This window comes from Pipistrellus hanaki, assembly GCF_964339955.1.
Source record: "Pipistrellus hanaki genome assembly, chromosome: 3".
NCBI lineage: Eukaryota > Metazoa > Chordata > Mammalia > Chiroptera > Vespertilionidae > Pipistrellus > Pipistrellus hanaki.
This window is the reverse complement of record NC_140505.1, coordinates 152,277,185-152,296,825: the sequence shown is the minus strand read 5'-3', so window position 1 is coordinate 152,296,825 and position 19,641 is coordinate 152,277,185. Positions and strand designations below refer to the sequence as shown.

At 36.5% G+C, this 19,641-nt stretch overlaps 1 protein-coding gene across 1 annotated transcript in view; it reads right to left on the bottom strand.

Annotated features, from left to right (window-relative positions):
* Positions 1-3,815: 3,815 nt before the first annotated feature.
* The window catches only part of CPNE8 (copine 8), a 181,491-nt gene continuing 165,665 nt past the window's right edge, over positions 3,816-19,641 (bottom strand). Inside the window, exons 19-20 of the mRNA XM_084877878.1 lie at positions 15,937-16,010; positions 3,816-7,042 (exon numbers count right to left, since the gene is read on the bottom strand). Coding sequence (XP_084734004.1) covers positions 6,854-7,042; positions 15,937-16,010 — 263 coding nt within the window. The 3' untranslated portion in view covers positions 3,816-6,853. The remainder of the gene's footprint in view (positions 7,043-15,936; positions 16,011-19,641) is intronic.

Sequence of the window (19,641 nt, the reverse complement as noted above, 5' to 3'; positions counted from 1 at the left end):
CTAAAATCAGATACCTGTTAGTCGATTTCTTTTCTTGACACTTCAGTCTCCTTACAACCTCTTCCCACAAAAATATCATATTATTGGTCTTTAGGCAATTTATAAAGGGAAAATACAATGTTATAGCAGTAAGACCTCCCCACTGCAAATGTGGTCTACCCCTAGGGAGGAATAGCAGAATGGCTATTCTGACCTTCTACAAGCTAGAGAAAAAGAGACATTGATTCCTACGGTAGTAATTCAGGGAGTGCAGGAAAGCTTTGCTGAAAGCAGCATTTGAGTTGAGTCTAAGTGGATGAGCAGAATTCTGATAGGTGTGGACAGAGGTTTCATGTGAGACAGTGCTTTGTAAATGCTTAAATGCTAAACCGAAGTCATTACTACAGTTTAGAAAATAATTACAGGAAATGGATGATCAGATGTAGGCAAGATTTTGAATATTTATGTATTCCTTCTTAGAAAGTAAAATGGAGTTTAGTCACCAACTGGTGGGTGGATTCTGAACTAAAACACAAATATGTAATAACGACATGTCTCCACATTTCTTCTCCACAGCCAAATTCATATTAATCAAATCCTTCTCCCTTGTTGCTAAGCAGAAGCAAGAATACATTAAAAACCGTAAATATTAGCATAGTAGAATTTGCAAGTCAACTCGTCCTATTACAAATGCAGTTGCAAAGTTCTAACCTTCTGTGCTCTTGTCCATACTCTGTGCAGGCCTGAATACCTCCCCCGGATGGATAACCAGCACTAGGAAAGACAGTAAATGCTTGTAAGCATTATCATTTCTTCTGTCCTTTTTTACTGACCCCACATTGACTGTTGACTGCACATCTATGCAGGTACATGCATGAGTGAAGGCATGTAATCACCTCCAACACACACACACATGCGCACCCACTGGGAAATACACAATGCATGGATTCAATTCAAAGGTGAGAATACGGTACACTCTTCCAGTACTTAAAATGTAAATTCTTATTGCTTTCATTTTTAAGGTAGAATGTGGTGCACCACCCTGTTTTAAAGGAGTGTTTTATATTGTTTATTATTTTTATGTAGTATACTTGGTCAAAGAACATTTCAAGCGTAAGATCCTGTCATTTGTGACTCTCCTGAGTCAGGACCTATAGCTATCAGATGCCTCAAAGCTTCATTAATCTCTCCTCCCCTGCTGCCTGCCTGCCTTTTGACCACTTCACTGCTAATTAGCCTGAGAGCAGGTGGAGAAAAAGATGCTGCTAATCTCTATTCATGCTCTTCCCAGTTCTGATTTACAGGAGCAAAAAATAAATATGGGAGAATGTTGTATGCTGATGTTTTAAGATTTCACTGATGTCTCTCAGTCTGGATGCATTGAAATTTAGGCTAATCTTAAAATATTAAGTTACTAATGTAACATTCTTAATGATTTCTTTCCTTCAATTCACTTTCAATAACTCAGTGGATGACCTGCTAATACAGACAACAAACAAGTAGTAAATGACAGGGGGATAAGAACTGGGACACACACAGGCATGAGAGCACTTACAGAAACTCAGGCATTCACAGAACAATGGGACTCTGGGTTGTTCTCCCATTTTCCCCCATCCTCCTGGTTCTCAGGTCAAGAAAGTGGTGAGAGTATGTGACTGGTTTGGAGTAATGACTAAGTTAATGACCTGCCTTTTTAATAAGAAGCTAAGGTTTTCACTAGCTGACCAATCTCCCAGAAGGCCCTTGAATAACTCAGTTATTAAGTTCATTAAGTAATCTCCTCCCATAAAGCTTCTGAGTGTGCCCCAATTAAAATAAATTTTATTGAGAGAACCACAGGATAGTGCTATTAAGAGCTTTAGAATTATCACCCCAATAAATGGATGATGAAAATTAGGTTTAGGTATATAAGCGATATTTTTCCCAAATCAGTTGGTCAAGATGAAAGCTCAGGTCTTTTTGACTCCATTGTATGGCATGTGAAGTGAGTTATGCTCCTTCTTACTGGTGAAGCTTCTAGAAGTTTTATAACCAGCGTAGATAAAAATGCCCAGCACATATATAATCCTTTGGATTTAGATTTCAAACCATTAACTTAAAACTACTCTATGGCCTCAGAAAATAAATACAAAATTAAAAGCATCTATAATTCTTCATCTCTCCAGACTGTCAAATGATGACCTAATCCATCAATGTGTTTTGGGAGCTCCATGTAACATTTAGGAATTTGAAAGTTTGTTCTTGATGAATTCAAAGGGGTTTTTAGTGATCGTTGCTGTTTTATCAAGGCTCCCCACTTAAAAAAAAAAAAATAAGTTTGTTGATTTTTCAGAAAGAGGAAGGAGAGAGAAACATTGTTGAGCCAAACATAACTCAACTGCCTCCTACACAGCCCCTACTGGGGATGGAGCCTTGCAACCCAGGTGTGTGCCCTGGAGGCAACCTCTATCAGGGGTCCTCAAACTTTTTAAAGTGGGGGCCAGATCACGGTCCCTCAGAGAGCTGGAGGGCCGGACTATATGAACTACTAATCCCTACTGTAACACCTTGGCTGCGCTCACTGCCCAAAAAACCTGACGGGCAGGATCAGACTCCCCTGGGGGCTGCATGTGGCCCGCGGGCCGTAGTTTGAAGACCCCTGGGAGTCTAGGTGCACAGGTTGACACCCAACCAGGGCTGGGGCTCCTGACTTTTTAAAGAACCTTCTGGTGCAGAGTTATTTTCTAAAGTGCATGTCCAATTTTCTCACCTCTAAATTATGGAATATGCCTTTTGCTATGGTTGAAATGATGGACTAATTTTTCTTAATTTTAAGTACATTCCGATTTTTATATTTTTAAGTATTTTTAAAATATATTTTTATTGATTTTAGAGAGGAAGGGAGAGGGAAAAACATCAGTGATGACAGAATCATTGACCTGCTGCCTCCTGCACGCCCTGCACTGAGGATCGAGCCCATAACCTGGGCGTGTGCCCTTGACAGGAATTGAACCTGGGAACCTACAGTCCACAGGAAGACACTCTATCCACTGAGCAAAACCGGCTAGGGCTTTTTTAATGTTTTAAAAATAAAACTGATAACTAAATAAAAAGCGTGTTATGTAGTGTTTGTCAAAATTATTTTTGTGGAAATGCTAAGTTACCAAACTTGTTCTCTGTCAAAATAACTGAATCGGCGTTATAATTCCCCCTAAGCTATTTTGTAAGATGAAGATCTCTGGAAGAGGAGCTATTTTTAAGCCAGCCCTGAGCATATTCCTTCCCTCATCCTTCTTCCTAATTGTAAGGTCAATGATATCGACCGCTTTGACTAATAGCAAATCCTATCTCTATGAAATCAGCTTATCTAAATACATTAGGAATGCTCAGCAGCCTGTTTCATGGAAATTAAATTAGTGAATAACTTTGTGATGAGAAAATCATGAGGTCATGGCCACTATTGCTTGAAACTAAATGAGCAAATCTTTAGAACAGTGTGGTTTTGCTCTTTCCGTGGTAAGACCTCGGTGGCCATGTCTCTCAGATTTTGGTAGTCAGAGCATCTCCAAGACAGGAAGCAAGAACAAGGCAGGTGATGGGATCAGGGGTGGTTTAATAAAGTGTGAAATAAGCAACAATCCTTCCTTATGAGATTTGAAGATGTTTCCTTTAAAACTGTTCAGAGTTCTGTGATATATATTAGAACACTGTTTGGAGACTTCTGTTTATTATGTTAGCATTTTTTCTTAAATTACATACAAATATTTTTCATACAGTAAGACATTTTACTGTATGAAAGAATTGCTGGGAGTCACATTAATTAAAAAATAATTTTATTATTATTATTATTTTTAATATATTTTATTGATTTTCCACAGAGGAAGGAAGAGGGATAGAGAGCTAGAAACGTCAATGAGAGAAAAACATCGACCAGCTGCCTCCTGCACATCTCCCACCGGGGATGTGCCCGCAACCAATGTACATGCCCTTGACCGGAATTGAAACTGGGACCCCCGAGTCCACAGACCGACACTCTATCCACTGAGCCAAACCGGTTTCGGCTAAAAAATAATTTTAATATAGGTATTTACCCTACTCTCCATTGGAAAAACACTTCTACTTGATGGGTGTGAGACTGAATCTGAGTTCTGAACATTGTTAGGATGACCATCTATGAAAAGAGTGAACATAGCCCAGGCTTATACTGCTGTTTCTCTCAATTTCCCTTTCCCATCTTCAAAAGAAGCCCTTTCTAGCAGTTTTTCATTCAAATCTTCCATTACCAAAGGGAAGGGAGAGCTTAAGAAAAGATCTAATGACGAAAAGCTATTTCAAAAAACAAGTTGGTGCAAACTCTTACATCAGTATGTTTATAAAATGTCTTATTAATTTTTAAAAGTTCCAGGTCTTTCACCTCAGCACCTCTCTATATTGTGTGGAAGGAAAGTGTTTGCTGTTTGTGTGTGTGTTTTTTCATTTAAAAATATATTTTTTATTGTCGCCGGTTTGTATGTTACTTTCAGATACTACCACAGGAAACGAAGGAATATTTGGTGGGAAGGTGGAGAGAGGTACACAGCAGCAGCAAGTAATCCATGGCATTTTTCATTGCATAGCCCCTAATGGCAACTTTCACAACATTGAGTCACAGCCAATATTTACACAATGGTAACAAACTCTGCTCTCGTTATATAGTCTTGGATAAATCTCTCAGCCCCTTCACTCATCTTTTAGGCCAGTGGTTGGCAAACTCATTAACCAACAGAGCCAAATATCAACAGTACACCATAGAAATTTCTTTTGAGAGCCAAATTTTTTTAAACTTAAACTTCTTCTAATGCCACTTCTTCAAAATAGACTCACCCAGGTTGTAGTATTTTGTGGAAGAGCCATACTCAAGGCGCCAAAGAGCCACATGTGGCTCGAGAGCCGCAGTTTGTCAACCACAGTTTTAGGCAATGACAAGACAAGGCGAGGTATTTTCTAATCTCACCCACAGAACTAACATTACCTAGGTTTCTGGTAATTAACAGCCATACAAAGAATAGCCATTTTATGGCTAAGAATGAGATTTCTCCATTCTTAGCCATTTACCCCCACTAGGTTTGGGCACACTTATTTAGATAAAAAAGGGCACATCTTTCACTTTCACTTATCAATTCAAAGAAAAATCACTGATGTTTGACAAGAAAGAAAGAAAAAAAGAATATTGATTTCATTTATTTTTGCTACTGATGAACGTAAATAAAAAATATGTAGGTAATTAAACTATACTGGCATAAATATTTAAGCTCAATTAAGGAAGTCATCAGACTCCATGTCATTATGAATAAAGTGTACAGAGCAAATAGTTATCCTTTTAAATATTTTAATACATACTTAAAAATGGACACTTTAATATTACATAATTATATAATGTTGATACTGTTAGATATGTGGATGTATACATTTTTCTTTTCAGTAAAATAGTTTCATGCTTATAAAAATCACCCTAAGTCAACTTGGGACAAAGAGAACAACATACCATAAAAATAAATCAAGTAGTAAATATATAATTAAGGAAAAATATTATAAAGCAGTTACATTGTTGACACAAAAGAAAAAATAAATAAATACACTTTTCTATTATTTGAAGGCAATTCACAATCATTTCCAGGAATCCTGTGAGAATTTAAGGCCATTTGTTCTAAAGAAATGCTTTAATTTGGACACAACATCACAAAACTGTAATTCTTGTAAAAACTGTACGTGCAAAAACTCTTTACAATTAATTGTGGACAAGCAGATTCGTATATAGGAGAAGGTTATTTCACAAATGAGTTGTGCACTAAGTCACGTGGTTGTGTATATTTCACTGGGAATTTCACAAAAAAACTTCCAGCTTGTGCACCCTGTGTGGCAATGTGGAAAGGTGATAGGAACCCAGTAAGAGAGACAGTATCCCTTTGAGTTAAAATATCTAGACAAGATATAGTGGAATAAAAAGTTTTAAAACTTCTGCTACATGGTTCACAGTTAAATATTTGGGGTTTTAGTCTTTCTAAATAGCATTATAATATAAAGATGCCACTTTTTACACAAATACACAGTATTTTCTGTGCCATTTACAGTTCACAACGTTTTGACTTTTTAAAACATGTCTACTTAGCAGCACAAAACATAAACGGACTGCAGTCTAAATTGAGAACCCAAACTCCATGGAAAATGCATGTTCTTACAGGATACACACCTGTTAAGCTGAAACTCCCATCCTTGGCCAATGCAGAGGAACTGATGACTGAGCAGGTGCATAAGACAATGCACTCACGGGAGAAATATGCAAGTATCTTTCCTTTCCTTTGTTGGCAACTGTATTTGTCCAAACAGTCATTCAAAGAGATATTGCTCTTGTAATTATAGCTATTGCAGTTTAGAAGACAAAGGATTCAATATTCAAAACTCTTGATCTTAAGAACAGTTATAAAAGTATTGAAATTTAAAAAGTAGGAACATGTAAACATTGACACAGAGAGACTGCTTCCCTATACACACAGCAGTCGAGGACAATATTTGAGTTAAAAACATAGTTTGTGCTTTTTCCCAACAACACATTGGAAATTAGCTGTTCCTGTCCAAAACAAAACAAAAACAAAAAAGTAAAGATTCAGAGAAGACATCCATATTTTGCCTCAAGCATTCAAACAATGTTTCTGTTGCTCATGCAACAACCATATTTACAGTTTTGGTTTAGGAGGAGAATAGTTTTGGATCCCAGAAAGCCTATTCACCAGGACTGCTGAAACCCAGCGGAGGAAAGGTTCCATTATTCCCTGGTTCGGTACAGAGCACCAGGACCAAGCCTGACTCAGCAGTTCTAACGATGACGTGCAGTTGACGCGAACGTTTCGGAGCGCAGTCATATCTGAGTCTGTAACACGTGTGTAGGTGGGGTGTACGGGGGCGGCGCCGGCGATGGCTTGATTCCGCGGGCCCTCATGTAAGAGAGAAACTGCTCGGGGATCTCAGCGAGGACATCCTTAGCCAGCCTCGCCATGCTCAGTATGTGGTTGCCACTTCTGTCAATATAATCCCGGAAAGGCACGAACTAGAAGACAGAGGTGAAAGAAAGTTAGTTCAGACTCCAGCACGCTACTGAGACACAAAAATCAGCACAGGTCAATATTTGGTTGTAGGAGTGTCAGAAAAGATTAGAGTTGTGGTGAGGTGGACAATAATTACTATGCACTGCTCGGCAAAGATATTTGGTTTATTCTCAACAACTATAACAGGGACCATAACTTGCCAAAATAAACTTTACCTAAAAAGGGATGAAGCCCTGGTTGGTTTGGCTCAGAGGTGAGAGCATCAGTCCACGTAGCCAAAGGGCCATGGATTTGATTCCTGGTCAAGGACATGTGTCTGAATTTCTGGTTCAATTCTGGTTGGGGCTGTGTGGGTAACAACCAATTGATGCCTCTCTCGCCCATCAATGTTTCTCTCTCTCTCTCTCTCTTCCCTTTCTTCCCTCCCTCTCTCCCTCCCTTTCACTCTCTATAAATCAATGGAAGAAATATTCTCAAGTGAGGATTAACAGCAACAACAATAAAACTGTGTACTTGTGTTCTATGTCCCCTGCCCCCCAATAACTCGTCTCTTTGTCCTGATACGTCCATCATATTGCTACATGTGTTTTGCAGTTTTGAGTTCTCTACCTAGCCTAACTCCCAATAGGATGGAGCACTGAACCTCCTCAGGGCTCACTTTCCTGTCAAATAGAGTTAATCCATGTCTAATTCAGATTTCAAAGCAAAACTACTACCAACCCAGGGTTAAAAAAAAAAAAGTATATCATTAAAGACTCCTAAACTCTTGTATTTTTCAGTATAACTAGAACATCAAATCATAGGGACATGAATATGAAATTCACAGTCCGTATTAGTGGGAACTTGAAATACAGCATGGGGCAAAAGTAGGCAGAAGCTTACCTATAGGACAATAATTTTACCCTCTACGTCTGAGGAAGAAAACACAACTTTTTAGAAAAGTGTGCTAGAAAGGTGACAAATCTTCTTACCCTGAAAGTAGCTAAGTAAGGGTAAGAAAAAAACTAATAGAATATAATATTCAGCTGAGAAGTAGAGGATGTGAACTAACTATGGACAAAACTTGGCATTTTTAATAAAAAAAAAAAATCAAAGTTAAGGTCTATTTTCTCTCAGAAGCTATGATTAGACAATTGAAACAATAGGAATCGACATAGTTAAGGATTAATGAAAAAATATGTCTAATTGTAGTTACAATTTATTTCGTCCTCATTTTAAAAGGTAGAGTATATTAAAAATTAACATTTAGTAATGTTAGTATGGTGTAGTGTACATCTAATTATCTTTTAAGCTGTTTCTTAAAGGGTTGATTTCCCCCAAAAAATATGTAGCTAATACCAACATTTTAGGGAAATGCTGACACCTCTGGTAAATAGGTGATACTGCCTTAAGGGAGAGGAACTCTGGCCTGCCTTGTATTTTCATTTAATTCTTTACCTTTCTTCTACACCAGGGGTATTACACTCATTTACCTTTTCACCTCTATTCCTTTTATTCATATTACCTTTTCACTCACAAAGCCTGGAATTAGATTTCCTAGGTTCAGAGGCTGGTTCTTCTACTTATTGGCTGCATGAACTTGGACAAGTTATTTTTTTACTCTTTGCCTCAGTTTCTTCTTTTATAAAACGAAGATAGTAATACCTATTTATTAGGTTGTAACATAAGTAAATTACCATGTAAAATGCTTAAAACCATACTTAACTCATAATATGTACTATATATTGATAATAGTTATTATCAATATTTCCATTGTTATTCATCAATTTATATTTAATTACACGTTCAATATAAATATAAAACTATCCTCTTAAAAGTTTTATATTTACATTCTTATTCAAAACAGGGGATACTCTTATCAATTTGATCTCTTTCAGATTTAAGTACAATACAGTATTGTAATCTAAAATAGTAATTCCTGGCCTTTTTGTAATTTTAAAACATCTGTTAAAAACCCTCAATATGAAGGACCCCATTTGCACTCTCTGTCTCTGGAATATACTTAGGCCTCCCCCACCCCTTCCTCTTCTTCTTCCCCTGCTCTTCTCCCCCAGTACCCTATGCATTTCCTTTGAGTTTCCCTCTCCTAAGCTCCAGGGGCCCTTCTTTTGCTTTTATAACTTTCCTGGGCCTATGCAGCCCAGCTGGCTTACTTTTACTACCTCTGTAACTTTCTAAATAAACTTTTTTTTTTATATATAATTTGAAAAATGCACAGCCCCCAAACACCTTTCCAGCAAATTCTGTAAGATGTGTCATTTTTTTTTATTAAATTAAAATGTATTCTTAGGAGTGTTACAATATTCTGGAATATCAAAACTAAGAACCATGATCATTGTTCTCACAATGTATACAGTTATACTTACCTAAAATACTTTGTAAACAACAGATAAAAATATACATGTCACATTTAACATGCTTGTTAGGTGGCAGCACAGATATGCCCTTGAGTATTAAGGGACTGTCCAGGATTGAAAATCAATGTAATACCAAGTTGGGTGCCATGTGTGTTGGGCGTAGAAAAAACATGTTGAGAACTTTCTACTCATAAACCTAGATTATCTAAACCTTTTCCAAGAGACATTCATCAACTTAGGAATACAGTCATGTCAGGAAGTACTCTGCTGAGAAATGAAAAATGACAAGTCACTCTTCATTTCCTCTACTTGGTACTAATGTTCAATCTTACAGTTTTCATGAAAAATATATGCCCTCTTTCTTAAATTATTGCTCAAACCCTTCTACAGGCACAACTTTCCACTGACCATCTCAGACCACTCTGTTTATCATCTTTTAATCACTAATTTCTGATCACCATACTTGGGGACCACCTCTTCAGAATCATGTCCCCACATTTGGGCATGGAGATCATTGACTATTATCACAAATTAACCTGGACCCTTAAAACGCCTGGGTTAGAGGAGTAAATCAATGTTCACTTGCACTAATTTGTTACATGCATATGAAGAATACCAATAAACGCATTCTGTTCTGTAGAAGTATACTATGTCCTAATGCTCTACATCTTTCTCTTAGCATCCACCCAGTCTAAGGAAAATGTTCCACACAGCTGCTCTAATGGCTGGCTTTGACTATTTGTGAAAACAAGTTTAAATTAGTTTGAGCAAATGGGCTTTTAGTTGCTGTTCTGCTCAATTTTACTAGATTGTTCCTACTGTGCAGAGCTCCATTAGTGATTTTCAAGTCTAAATCTTCAAGGTCATTATTCTCCATTTAATGGAAAATATGATTTAAATATAATTTTCAAGGAAATGATAGGGTGGCGAGCATCTGTAGGCAACCAAGAGAAATGACATTGCTTTATACACAATGGCTAATCCATAGCCCAAGCAAGCAAACGAATACATAGAATTGATTTAAGAAAATAACTCATTTAAGTTTTAGAATAGCAACCAGAGGATCTTATCCTAATTACTGTTTATACCATAGTCATACGAGATTCAATACAGAGACAATGAATATAAGCACACATAAGGCTGACCAGTATCATATGTCAAGATCCAGCCACTATGAAATAGTGAGCTAAAATGCCTTTTGACTGGATTATGCCAACATACTAATAACAAAAAACCGATACTGATATTAATGCATTTATTAATACCAATATTAATAACTGGCCAGTGGGAAGCCTTCGGCTAAGAGATTTCACAATATTTAATTTTTATAAGCATGTTATCCATATTTTGAATTTATAGAAGAGGGAACTGAAACTTAAGACAGTTTAATGAATGTACCCAACATCAGATAGCTATAAATATCCATCATTATTTAACCCCCAATTAATCTTACTCTTTTACATTAACCCTGATAGTAATTCCTCTTGTTCTTAGTCACAAAGCCAGTAAGAAATGGAGTCATGATTTAATCTTAAGATGTTTAATTCTAAAGTTTTAACAAATATTCTGTATAACTTTGATTCTAAATCCTAAACATAGCATTTAAGAGTCTCCATGCCCTGACTCCAATCTTCCTCTTTAGCTAAACACACACACACACACACACACACACACACACACACACACACATAAAAATAAAAATAAATAAAAAAAAGAAAGAAAGAAAGAAAGAAAAATAGATCATAATAAACTTCAGATTTAGTGATTACAAAGAGAACACAGGTTTTGGAATCAGAACTTTGTTGAAAATTTGGATTTACCAATTTATGATCAAAACAACTTTTTAATAGGTTGTTTAACACCCTATTTTGGGCTTCAGTTTCCTGATTTATAAATTATTACAAAGCAAAAACTGTCCAGTATTTTTATGAAGATATAAAGTGATAGGTGAATAAAGTGTGGGGAATAAGGGGAATTTGAATGTGTGGAGACAGGCCAATACAAAAGGCAGTATACTGGGAAATTTCAAAATATAGAATTTTAGTTGGCCCAATGAGGAGGAAGATTATTCCAATAAAAGTGACAATAAAAAATAAGAGAAAAAAAACAATAGAAATGTGTGATCCAAAGATAGATAATAGTCCTATTTATTTAAACAAAGTGTGTGTGTGTGTGTGTGTGTGTGTGTGTGTGTATGTTTAGCTAAAGAGGAAGATTGGAGTCAGAGCATGGAGACTCTTAAATGCTATGTTTAGGATTTAGAATCAAAGTTATACAGAATATTTGTTAAAATCTTTAGAATTAAACATCTTAAGATTAAATCATGACTTCAGTTCTTACTGGCTTTGTGACTACAAACAAGAGGAATTAAACTTCATTTCTTCTTTTTAAAAACATGGTAATCAAAGTACCTATCTCACAGTCAATGAAGGACTGAGTGAAGTAATGCTATAGCTCTCATCCTGCCTACCACATGAAGGACTTAATAAATGATTAAGCAGAATGAAATTGGGTGTCATTTAAGATTTGACAATATAATGAAAACTCTATTACCCCTAATTAGCTAGTGAAATTTAGCTGCCTACTATTATTTGCAGCCTTAGAGTTTTGTCCATTTAAGAAATGTAGGCTTTTGTTTGCTGTGCATTAACTTAATTAGCCTCCACATGTAAAAAAATTGAAAGTAATGAAAAGGTAAAAGAGCCTAAATAGACCCTATTTTCTGATAGTATTTTAGCCAGCAGAATTTATAGAATTATGATGACTTCTATATTTTCTGACGATGGGAGGACTGGCATTGTTATTCTTGGTGTGCACTTGCAACTCCTATATCCCCAATTATTCAAGGAAACGTCTTTCTATTTATTTATTTATTTACTTACTTACTTACTTACTTACTTACTTTACTTATCCTTACCCATGGATATGCTTTTCATTGATTTGTTTTTTAGAGAGAGTGAAAGGGGAGAGGAGAGAAAGGAGAGAGAGAGAGAGAGAGAGAGAGAGAGAGAGAGAGAGAGAGAGAGAGAGAGGGAGGGAGGGAGGGAGGGAGGGAGGGAGGGAGGGAGAGAGAGAGAGAGAGAGAGAGAGAGAGAGAGAGAGAGAGAGAGAGAGAAAGAGAGAGAAACATCCATTGGTTGTCTACTGCTTGTGCCCTGACGAGGCAGGATCAAACCTGCAACCAAAGTAGAGTCCTTAACTGGTAACTAAGCCCCAGACTCTTTGGTCTGAGGGCTGAGATCTAACCACTGAGCTAACTGGACAAGGCTCAAGGAAATTTCTACTCTTAAATATAAATCATCTAAAAATGTTTTAGTGGATGGTAGAGGCTGTAAAACAGTTGGAATGTTTTGAAAATCTTATTCAAGGTGAGAGAGAAGATGCTAATTCTTTTTAAATACAATAAGATTTAAGATATATAAGTTTTTACCTTACTTACTATTTTTAAAAGAGCAATCACCATTTAGGAACTTCCTCATCAAATTAGAAAAGGCACATCAAATCTCCTGAACTATAGGCATGTAAGCCAAAATCTCACCATCACTCATGAGGCTACTAATTGTCTGGGAACATTTTAATTTCATGTTCAGAATCTATAATACATCACAACTCTTTCAGTTCAACTTTATTGGATAAAATCTCTTGAGTGTTTAGCTATTTCCCCAGGTCCCTTCAAAACTTTTGGGGATTTCAATATCATTTTATGGTAGTGGACTGGGTCTTAAGGATTCTGAGTGTCAAACAGAGGAAACATAATTATATCCATATATTTGTGTGTGTGTATATATATATATGTGTGTATATAAGCTATATATATATAGCTTATTCTAATAAGTAAAGTAATTCATGACTTTTACTTCCTTTGAGAATCACAACATCATAAGGCAAAGATGAAAGAATTCAGAGGTAATGAAACAAAAGCTTAAAGAGATTTATTGACTTGTTCAAGGTCAAAGTGCCAATGATATAATTTCATAGATTTGAGTCCTATAGCAATATTCTGTGGAATATAGGATATCCATTGAGAGACTAAATACTTTCAAGGGAATTTTTGTTTTATCCTATATAATAAAACCCTAATATGCAAATACTAAATGGTGGACCAATTGGTCACTATGACATGCACTGACCACCAGGGGGCAGACACTCAATGCAGGAGCTGCCCCCTGGTGGTCAGTGTGCTCCCACAGGGGGAGCACTGCTCAGCCAGAAGCCAAGCTCATGGCTGGCAAGCACAGCGGTGGTGACAAGAGCTTATCCCGCCTCCCCAGCAGTGCTAAGGACCCCTCAGGGATGTTCACCAAGGGGTCCTGGGTTGTGAGAGGGTGCAGGCAAGACTGAGGGACTGCCCTCACCCCAATGCATGAATGTCATGCACTGGGCCTCTATTATTTATAATAAGAACTGTTGGTTGTCACCAACATAAGATATTAGCCCTTTTAAAGAAAACCATAACAATCTAAACAATCTTAAGAAATATCAAGTTTCTCATATGCATCATTTAAAAAATATATACTTCATTGATTTTTTTACAGAGAGGAAGAGAGAGGGACAGAGGGTTAGCAACATCGATGAGAATCATCAATCAGCTGCCTTTTGCACACCCCCTACTGGGGATGTGCCTGCAACCAAGGTATATGCCCTTGACCGGAATCGAACCTGGGACCTCCCAGTCCACAGGCTGACGCTCTATCCACTGAGCCAAACCGGTTTCGGCTCATCCGCATCATTTAGATTAGGGGTGTCGAACTCAATCAGAGAAGGGTCCAAAATCTAAAATCCAGCCTAAATCGCGGGCCGAATGGTTTACTGAACAGTCATAAACTGACAATGTCATAAACTGACAGCGGAGTGCAGTGATGACAGCGCGGTGCGGGCCACATTGCAAGGCCTGGCGAGCTGGATTTGGCCCGCGGGCCTTGTGTTTGACACAAGTGATTTAGATAATAGTATGAGAGAGTTGCACTAATGGGATCACCTCTGCTAACTTTGTAAAAATGCATTATACCCGCAACATAACACATTCTAAAGGACTTCAAATTCACACTTCACTTTAGTAATTTAATTTTTTGAAACTGTGAGCCAGATATTATGGAAAGCTTTCAGATAAGGTGTAATTACTTAAACCTATAATTATGCTAATGAGGTTCAGGTGAATAATCATGTGTCTAATTATGAAAACAAAACACCATGAGATCCTTAAATAGATGACCACATTACCATGTTCCCTTTCTTAGCTGCTTTTAACCTCATCATTCATGTGTGTGTTCGGGCACGTGTGATTTTTACTCAACTAAGAACATTAGGTTAAAAAATATGTCATATTTAATTATCTTAAAAAAGGTTATAAAAATGTTTCTCATTGAAACTTTAATTTTGCTGACAGACTAAGAACAATGCTTTTTAAAATTTAGCGACATTAATAATTGCTTTATGTTATATTCTCCCTGAAATTATTTTAATAGTTTTTGTTGTATTTTACTATTTCAGGAATGTATTTCATACATGTTTTTGATCGTTACAACAATGCCAGTACACTGAACTTAGAAAGCTTGTCCAAGTTATCATAGTTGGACAAGCCAGGATTTGAACGAGCTTCTGTTGAATTCCAAGTTATATTCTCGTAATGATTGTATTATGGGTGAACATATAGTTTATTAATTAGGAGAAAATGCTGAAGTCCATTGCTTGCTCTGCCCAAACTTCCATGTCATGTGCTTCAATGGTACTGACACCTTCTTCCCTTTTCTATTTAAGAAGGTAGACTTCATAGTCTTTTTTCTCTTCTGGCACCCTAAAAATATGGAGGCTGTAATGTATGCAGAACTTTAGTTGAATTAACTCTTTGTTTTCAACAATAAATTTTAATTATATTGGTTACTAATTTTTTTTCTTTCAAGCCACTCCTTGAATGGTAGGCTTTAGTTAAGTATTCTTTTAAAATTTTAACAAAATTGTGAATTATATTTTATATTTTATATCATGTTATTCATTTATGGTTACATATAGTTTACATATAACTTATATACTTATACACAATTTTAAGATTCATTTCTCTACTTTTTCTAATCAATCTACAAGGAAAGTATGAAAATATCTACATTTTTGGTTCATTTATACTAAATTTATCTACTCTAAATATATATCAGCTTTATATTTATATTTATACATATAAATATATATTCAGTCTTTGTTGAAGACTAAATAATGAATAGAATAGATAAGCATTATTAAGAAGTTCATTATGTTTCTAGATTCTAATTTTACTAAAACATTATTTTCTGGTAATGATAAAGTAGGGAATAAAAAAATAGTATTAAAAGTAACTTACTGACAATTTATTTATGCATTGTGAACCTAAAGTCCAGGGGAAAGCATGGGTGTTTTTGTTCTAGGCCCTAATACTAAACAGGCATCTCACAGAGACTCCCCCATTCAATTAAACAGAACCCAAGACTCATCATTTCAATTTAAAGTTGTTTATTTCATAAGAGCTGTTCACTATGAACAAAATAAATTATTTTCATTAAATCTCTTACCTGCACAATGTCCCTTTCAGCATATTTTCCTCTGGAGGAAACTCTTACATCATCTCCATCCAGCTCAACCATTGCTTGAAAATAAAAAAGAACTATTTTAGCCATATACTAAAACAATGTAGGCAAGACAGAAATCAAGGTGTATAAAGTAGCAAAACATCCCATGCAAAGTCAAAAAGCTGTTGATCCCCTGCATCTTCTCAATTATTTCTCCAACAGAACTTGATTGAGGGTAAATTTCACAAATGAAGGTAACGGGCCAGCCCCTCAGGTGACCCTCTGAAAGATGAGAGAGGCAATGCAGCACAGCGCAGTCTGTAGGAGTATCTCTCCAACCCAGCGGTTCTCAAATCAGGGTCATGTGCTTACAGGACTGTTTGAGCAAGTGACACTAAACCATTCCATTTTAGTTTTTCTTTCTAAATTAAGAAGCTTGGTGCTAGTCATCATAAAATTTCCAATAACAATTTGAACTTTATTCTTTTTCAAAACATATATTTTTTATTGATTTCAGGGAGGAAAGGGGAGAGAGAGAGAGAAGCATCAATGATGAGAGAGAATCATTGACTGGCTGCCTCCTGCACGCCCCCTACTGGGAATGGAACCCACAGCCTGAGCATGTGCCCTGACCCTGACAAAGAATTGAATAGTGACTATGTGATTCACAGGACAATGCTCTACCACTAAGCCACATAGGCTGGGCTGAACTTCATTCTTATCAAAACTATAACAAAGCTATATATCCATATTGCCCAATGCCACTTTAAACATAGATTGAACAATAAAGAGACATTTGCTCTACCCTTTCACTGATTGGATAAAGTATGATTTTTCTGAGGCATGATTTTTTGTTGGTTAAGAGAATTTCAACATAGATCAGAGGATATTTGGGGATGCTATCATATAATGGTTCATCTGCTCATACAGTAATGCTATGCTGCAATTAAGAACATTTTCCAGAGTTTATTAGGTTTTCAGGGAGAATTCTCTAAATAATTAATTACATAAGGAATGCTAATTTGTGCTTAAAGTATAATTTTATTGCTGATAATTCATTTTGTATACATAGGACATTCACTACACTCCAGAGAGCCACTGCAATTATAATGTTTGCTTCCTAAACCTCCAAAACATGTTCAATCAGAATACAATTCTCACCATTTTTTAAAGATTAAAAAAATATTTTAAAATATTTTAAAAATATATATTTTATTGATTTCAGAGAGGAAAGATGAGAAAGAGATAGAAACATCAAATAATCATTGATCAGTTGCCTCTTGCATGACCCTCTACCTGAAACCAAGCCTGCAACTTGGGCATGAATTTTAACTGGGAATCAAACTGTGACTCCTGGTTCATAGGTCTCAACACTCAACCACTGAGCCACCAGTCAGGCTTTTGTTATTTTTTTTTAGTGCATGGATAATGCATAAAACATTGTTTTATGGTTTACTTTTTCTATACATGTTCATGAATCAGTGTTTGGAATAAAGCATTGCTAGTACACAGAACTGATGAAAGAGCCATCACTCAGTTTGCTTAAATATACACTATATGTCTTGATTTAGTAAAATGTATATATGACTAATAATAAGGTAATTAACTTATTTTATAAAGGACCTATTTTTTTTTTCTCTCCTACTCATTAGGAATATTAATAAAATAATTCATTATACTCAAATATTTTCAAGAGTTAATTCCTCTTTTTGGTCTAGGTTCGTTTTCAAACTTTTCATATTACTTTGAGACATAAATGTATATTGATGATGACATGCCAGCAAAACATCTCCCTTATTATCTAATTTACTAATTAAAGAAAATGACAGTTATTCAGGCAATAATGTAACAGAATGAGATCCTATAAAGGATCCCTTACTTTCTAGCATATCTTTTGGGTTAAAAGTCTGTATGTATTGTAGCAAGAGTACACTTTTGCTAGCAAGGAGAAAAGAAATAGGGGCAGGTGGTAAGAGAGTAATGTTCTCCCTTCAGGTTTCCAGACCATCGGGTCCTCAGGAGCCTGATGTAAGCCCCAGGTCCCCGCCAGGACTTGTCCTTGGAAAAATAATGTGAGACAGACCGGCACTACTTTCTAGCCATGGGAGATGGGATGAAGTCATAGCCCCTTTTAGTTGCCCCCTTCTCCTAGTGATCAAAGCAGGTAGCCAGATGCTGTTTTAATTTGACTTTTTGCATTTTAAAGATAAAGAAATCCCACCTTGAAAAATATTTCTTCTTAATGAAGGTGCTTTATAAAGGAATGAAAAGTCACTGGGGGGAATTTTACAGACCATTATAAACTGTTTTAATTAAAATACAAAAAAATTAAAATAAAAAAATAAGAAATTTGAATACTTACTAATTTGTTTATTATTTTCTCAACCTTCAAAGAATGAATGGCAAAATATTACCTTTCTTGCCCATGCAAACAATGCCCTGCTGGTTAAAAATGTGTAGATGTTGAATTTAGGTGGTTACCTGATAAAATCTGCAAGTTTTATTTCATTTTTTTTCCTATGCCCGTGTATATGTGTGGCATATAAAGTTACTCTATGGTAGACTTGGAAGAGCCCAGAGAAAAGCTCTTCTGATAAAACGTCTGCCATCTGCCTCATCAGTGTGGCTCAGTGGTTGAGCATTGACCCATGAACCAGGTTCGATTCCCTGTCAGGGCACAAGCTTGGGTTTCAGAATCAATCCCCTGTAAGGAGCACGCAGGAGACAGCCGATCAGTGATTATCTCTCATCACTGATGTTTCTCTCTGTTTTTTGTTTTTTTTTTTAAAGAAGGCAGCAATTTGAATCTAAGTAGATTTTCTATCTTAAACATGAGTGTTCTTTCCTTTTCTTCTTAGCCACAAGAGGGGAAAAAATCCTTTAGAGGAGCATCTGTGGTCTCCTGGTGGAATAGCCCATTTTGTAGTACTACTAGGCCCGGAACACTTTCCATCCTGTGTAAACTTCCATCGTGGTGAAAGCAGGACCCTCATTCCCTGTTCACATGTTCCCCAGAGGAAAGTTCCTCTCTAATGGCCAGGATAGAATTCTACTGGGAAGACAACTTCCCTCTTTGTCTACAATCTTCACTCACTTTTCCACATGGGAAGAGGAAAGATTCATAGGATTACTGACATTAGAAGAAACTGCCCTTGAACCTCTCTTTTCTGGAGATGCCTGTCCTCAGAGTGAAGGCAGTTCCTCTCTGTGGCAGGCTTAATTGGCAAGACTTAGCCCCTGTATGGAGTAGGCCTGGAGATAAGGATAGACGTCATTTAATCTTGGGGGGGAAGAAGGGGGAAGGGTAGGAGAAGTCTGCCTCTGAGCACAGGTTAACCCAAATTCTCCAATTCAGCATCGCTAGTAATAAAGCTTATAGTCTAGTCTCTGAGTGTTTCCTACACATCTTTTTTTCAGTTACTTCAGGAAGTCAGAGAGGAAAATGATGAATTATCACACCTCAAACCCTAATAAATAATTCACTGGGAACTAAAGAAAAGAAGAAAATAAATAGCTGTCTTGTGTAGTAAGTAGAAATAAATGACCAGAAAGAGTCAGTGGCTTTGTAGTGGGGGATGTTGATGAACAGGTGATGAGTGTTTACCATCCATGAGTTCATACATCTAGCGGTGGACTTCCGTGGAAGTCTGAGAGACCTGAGATGTATCCTATCAGAGGTGTATTCTTGAGAGGCAAAAGCAAGTTAGT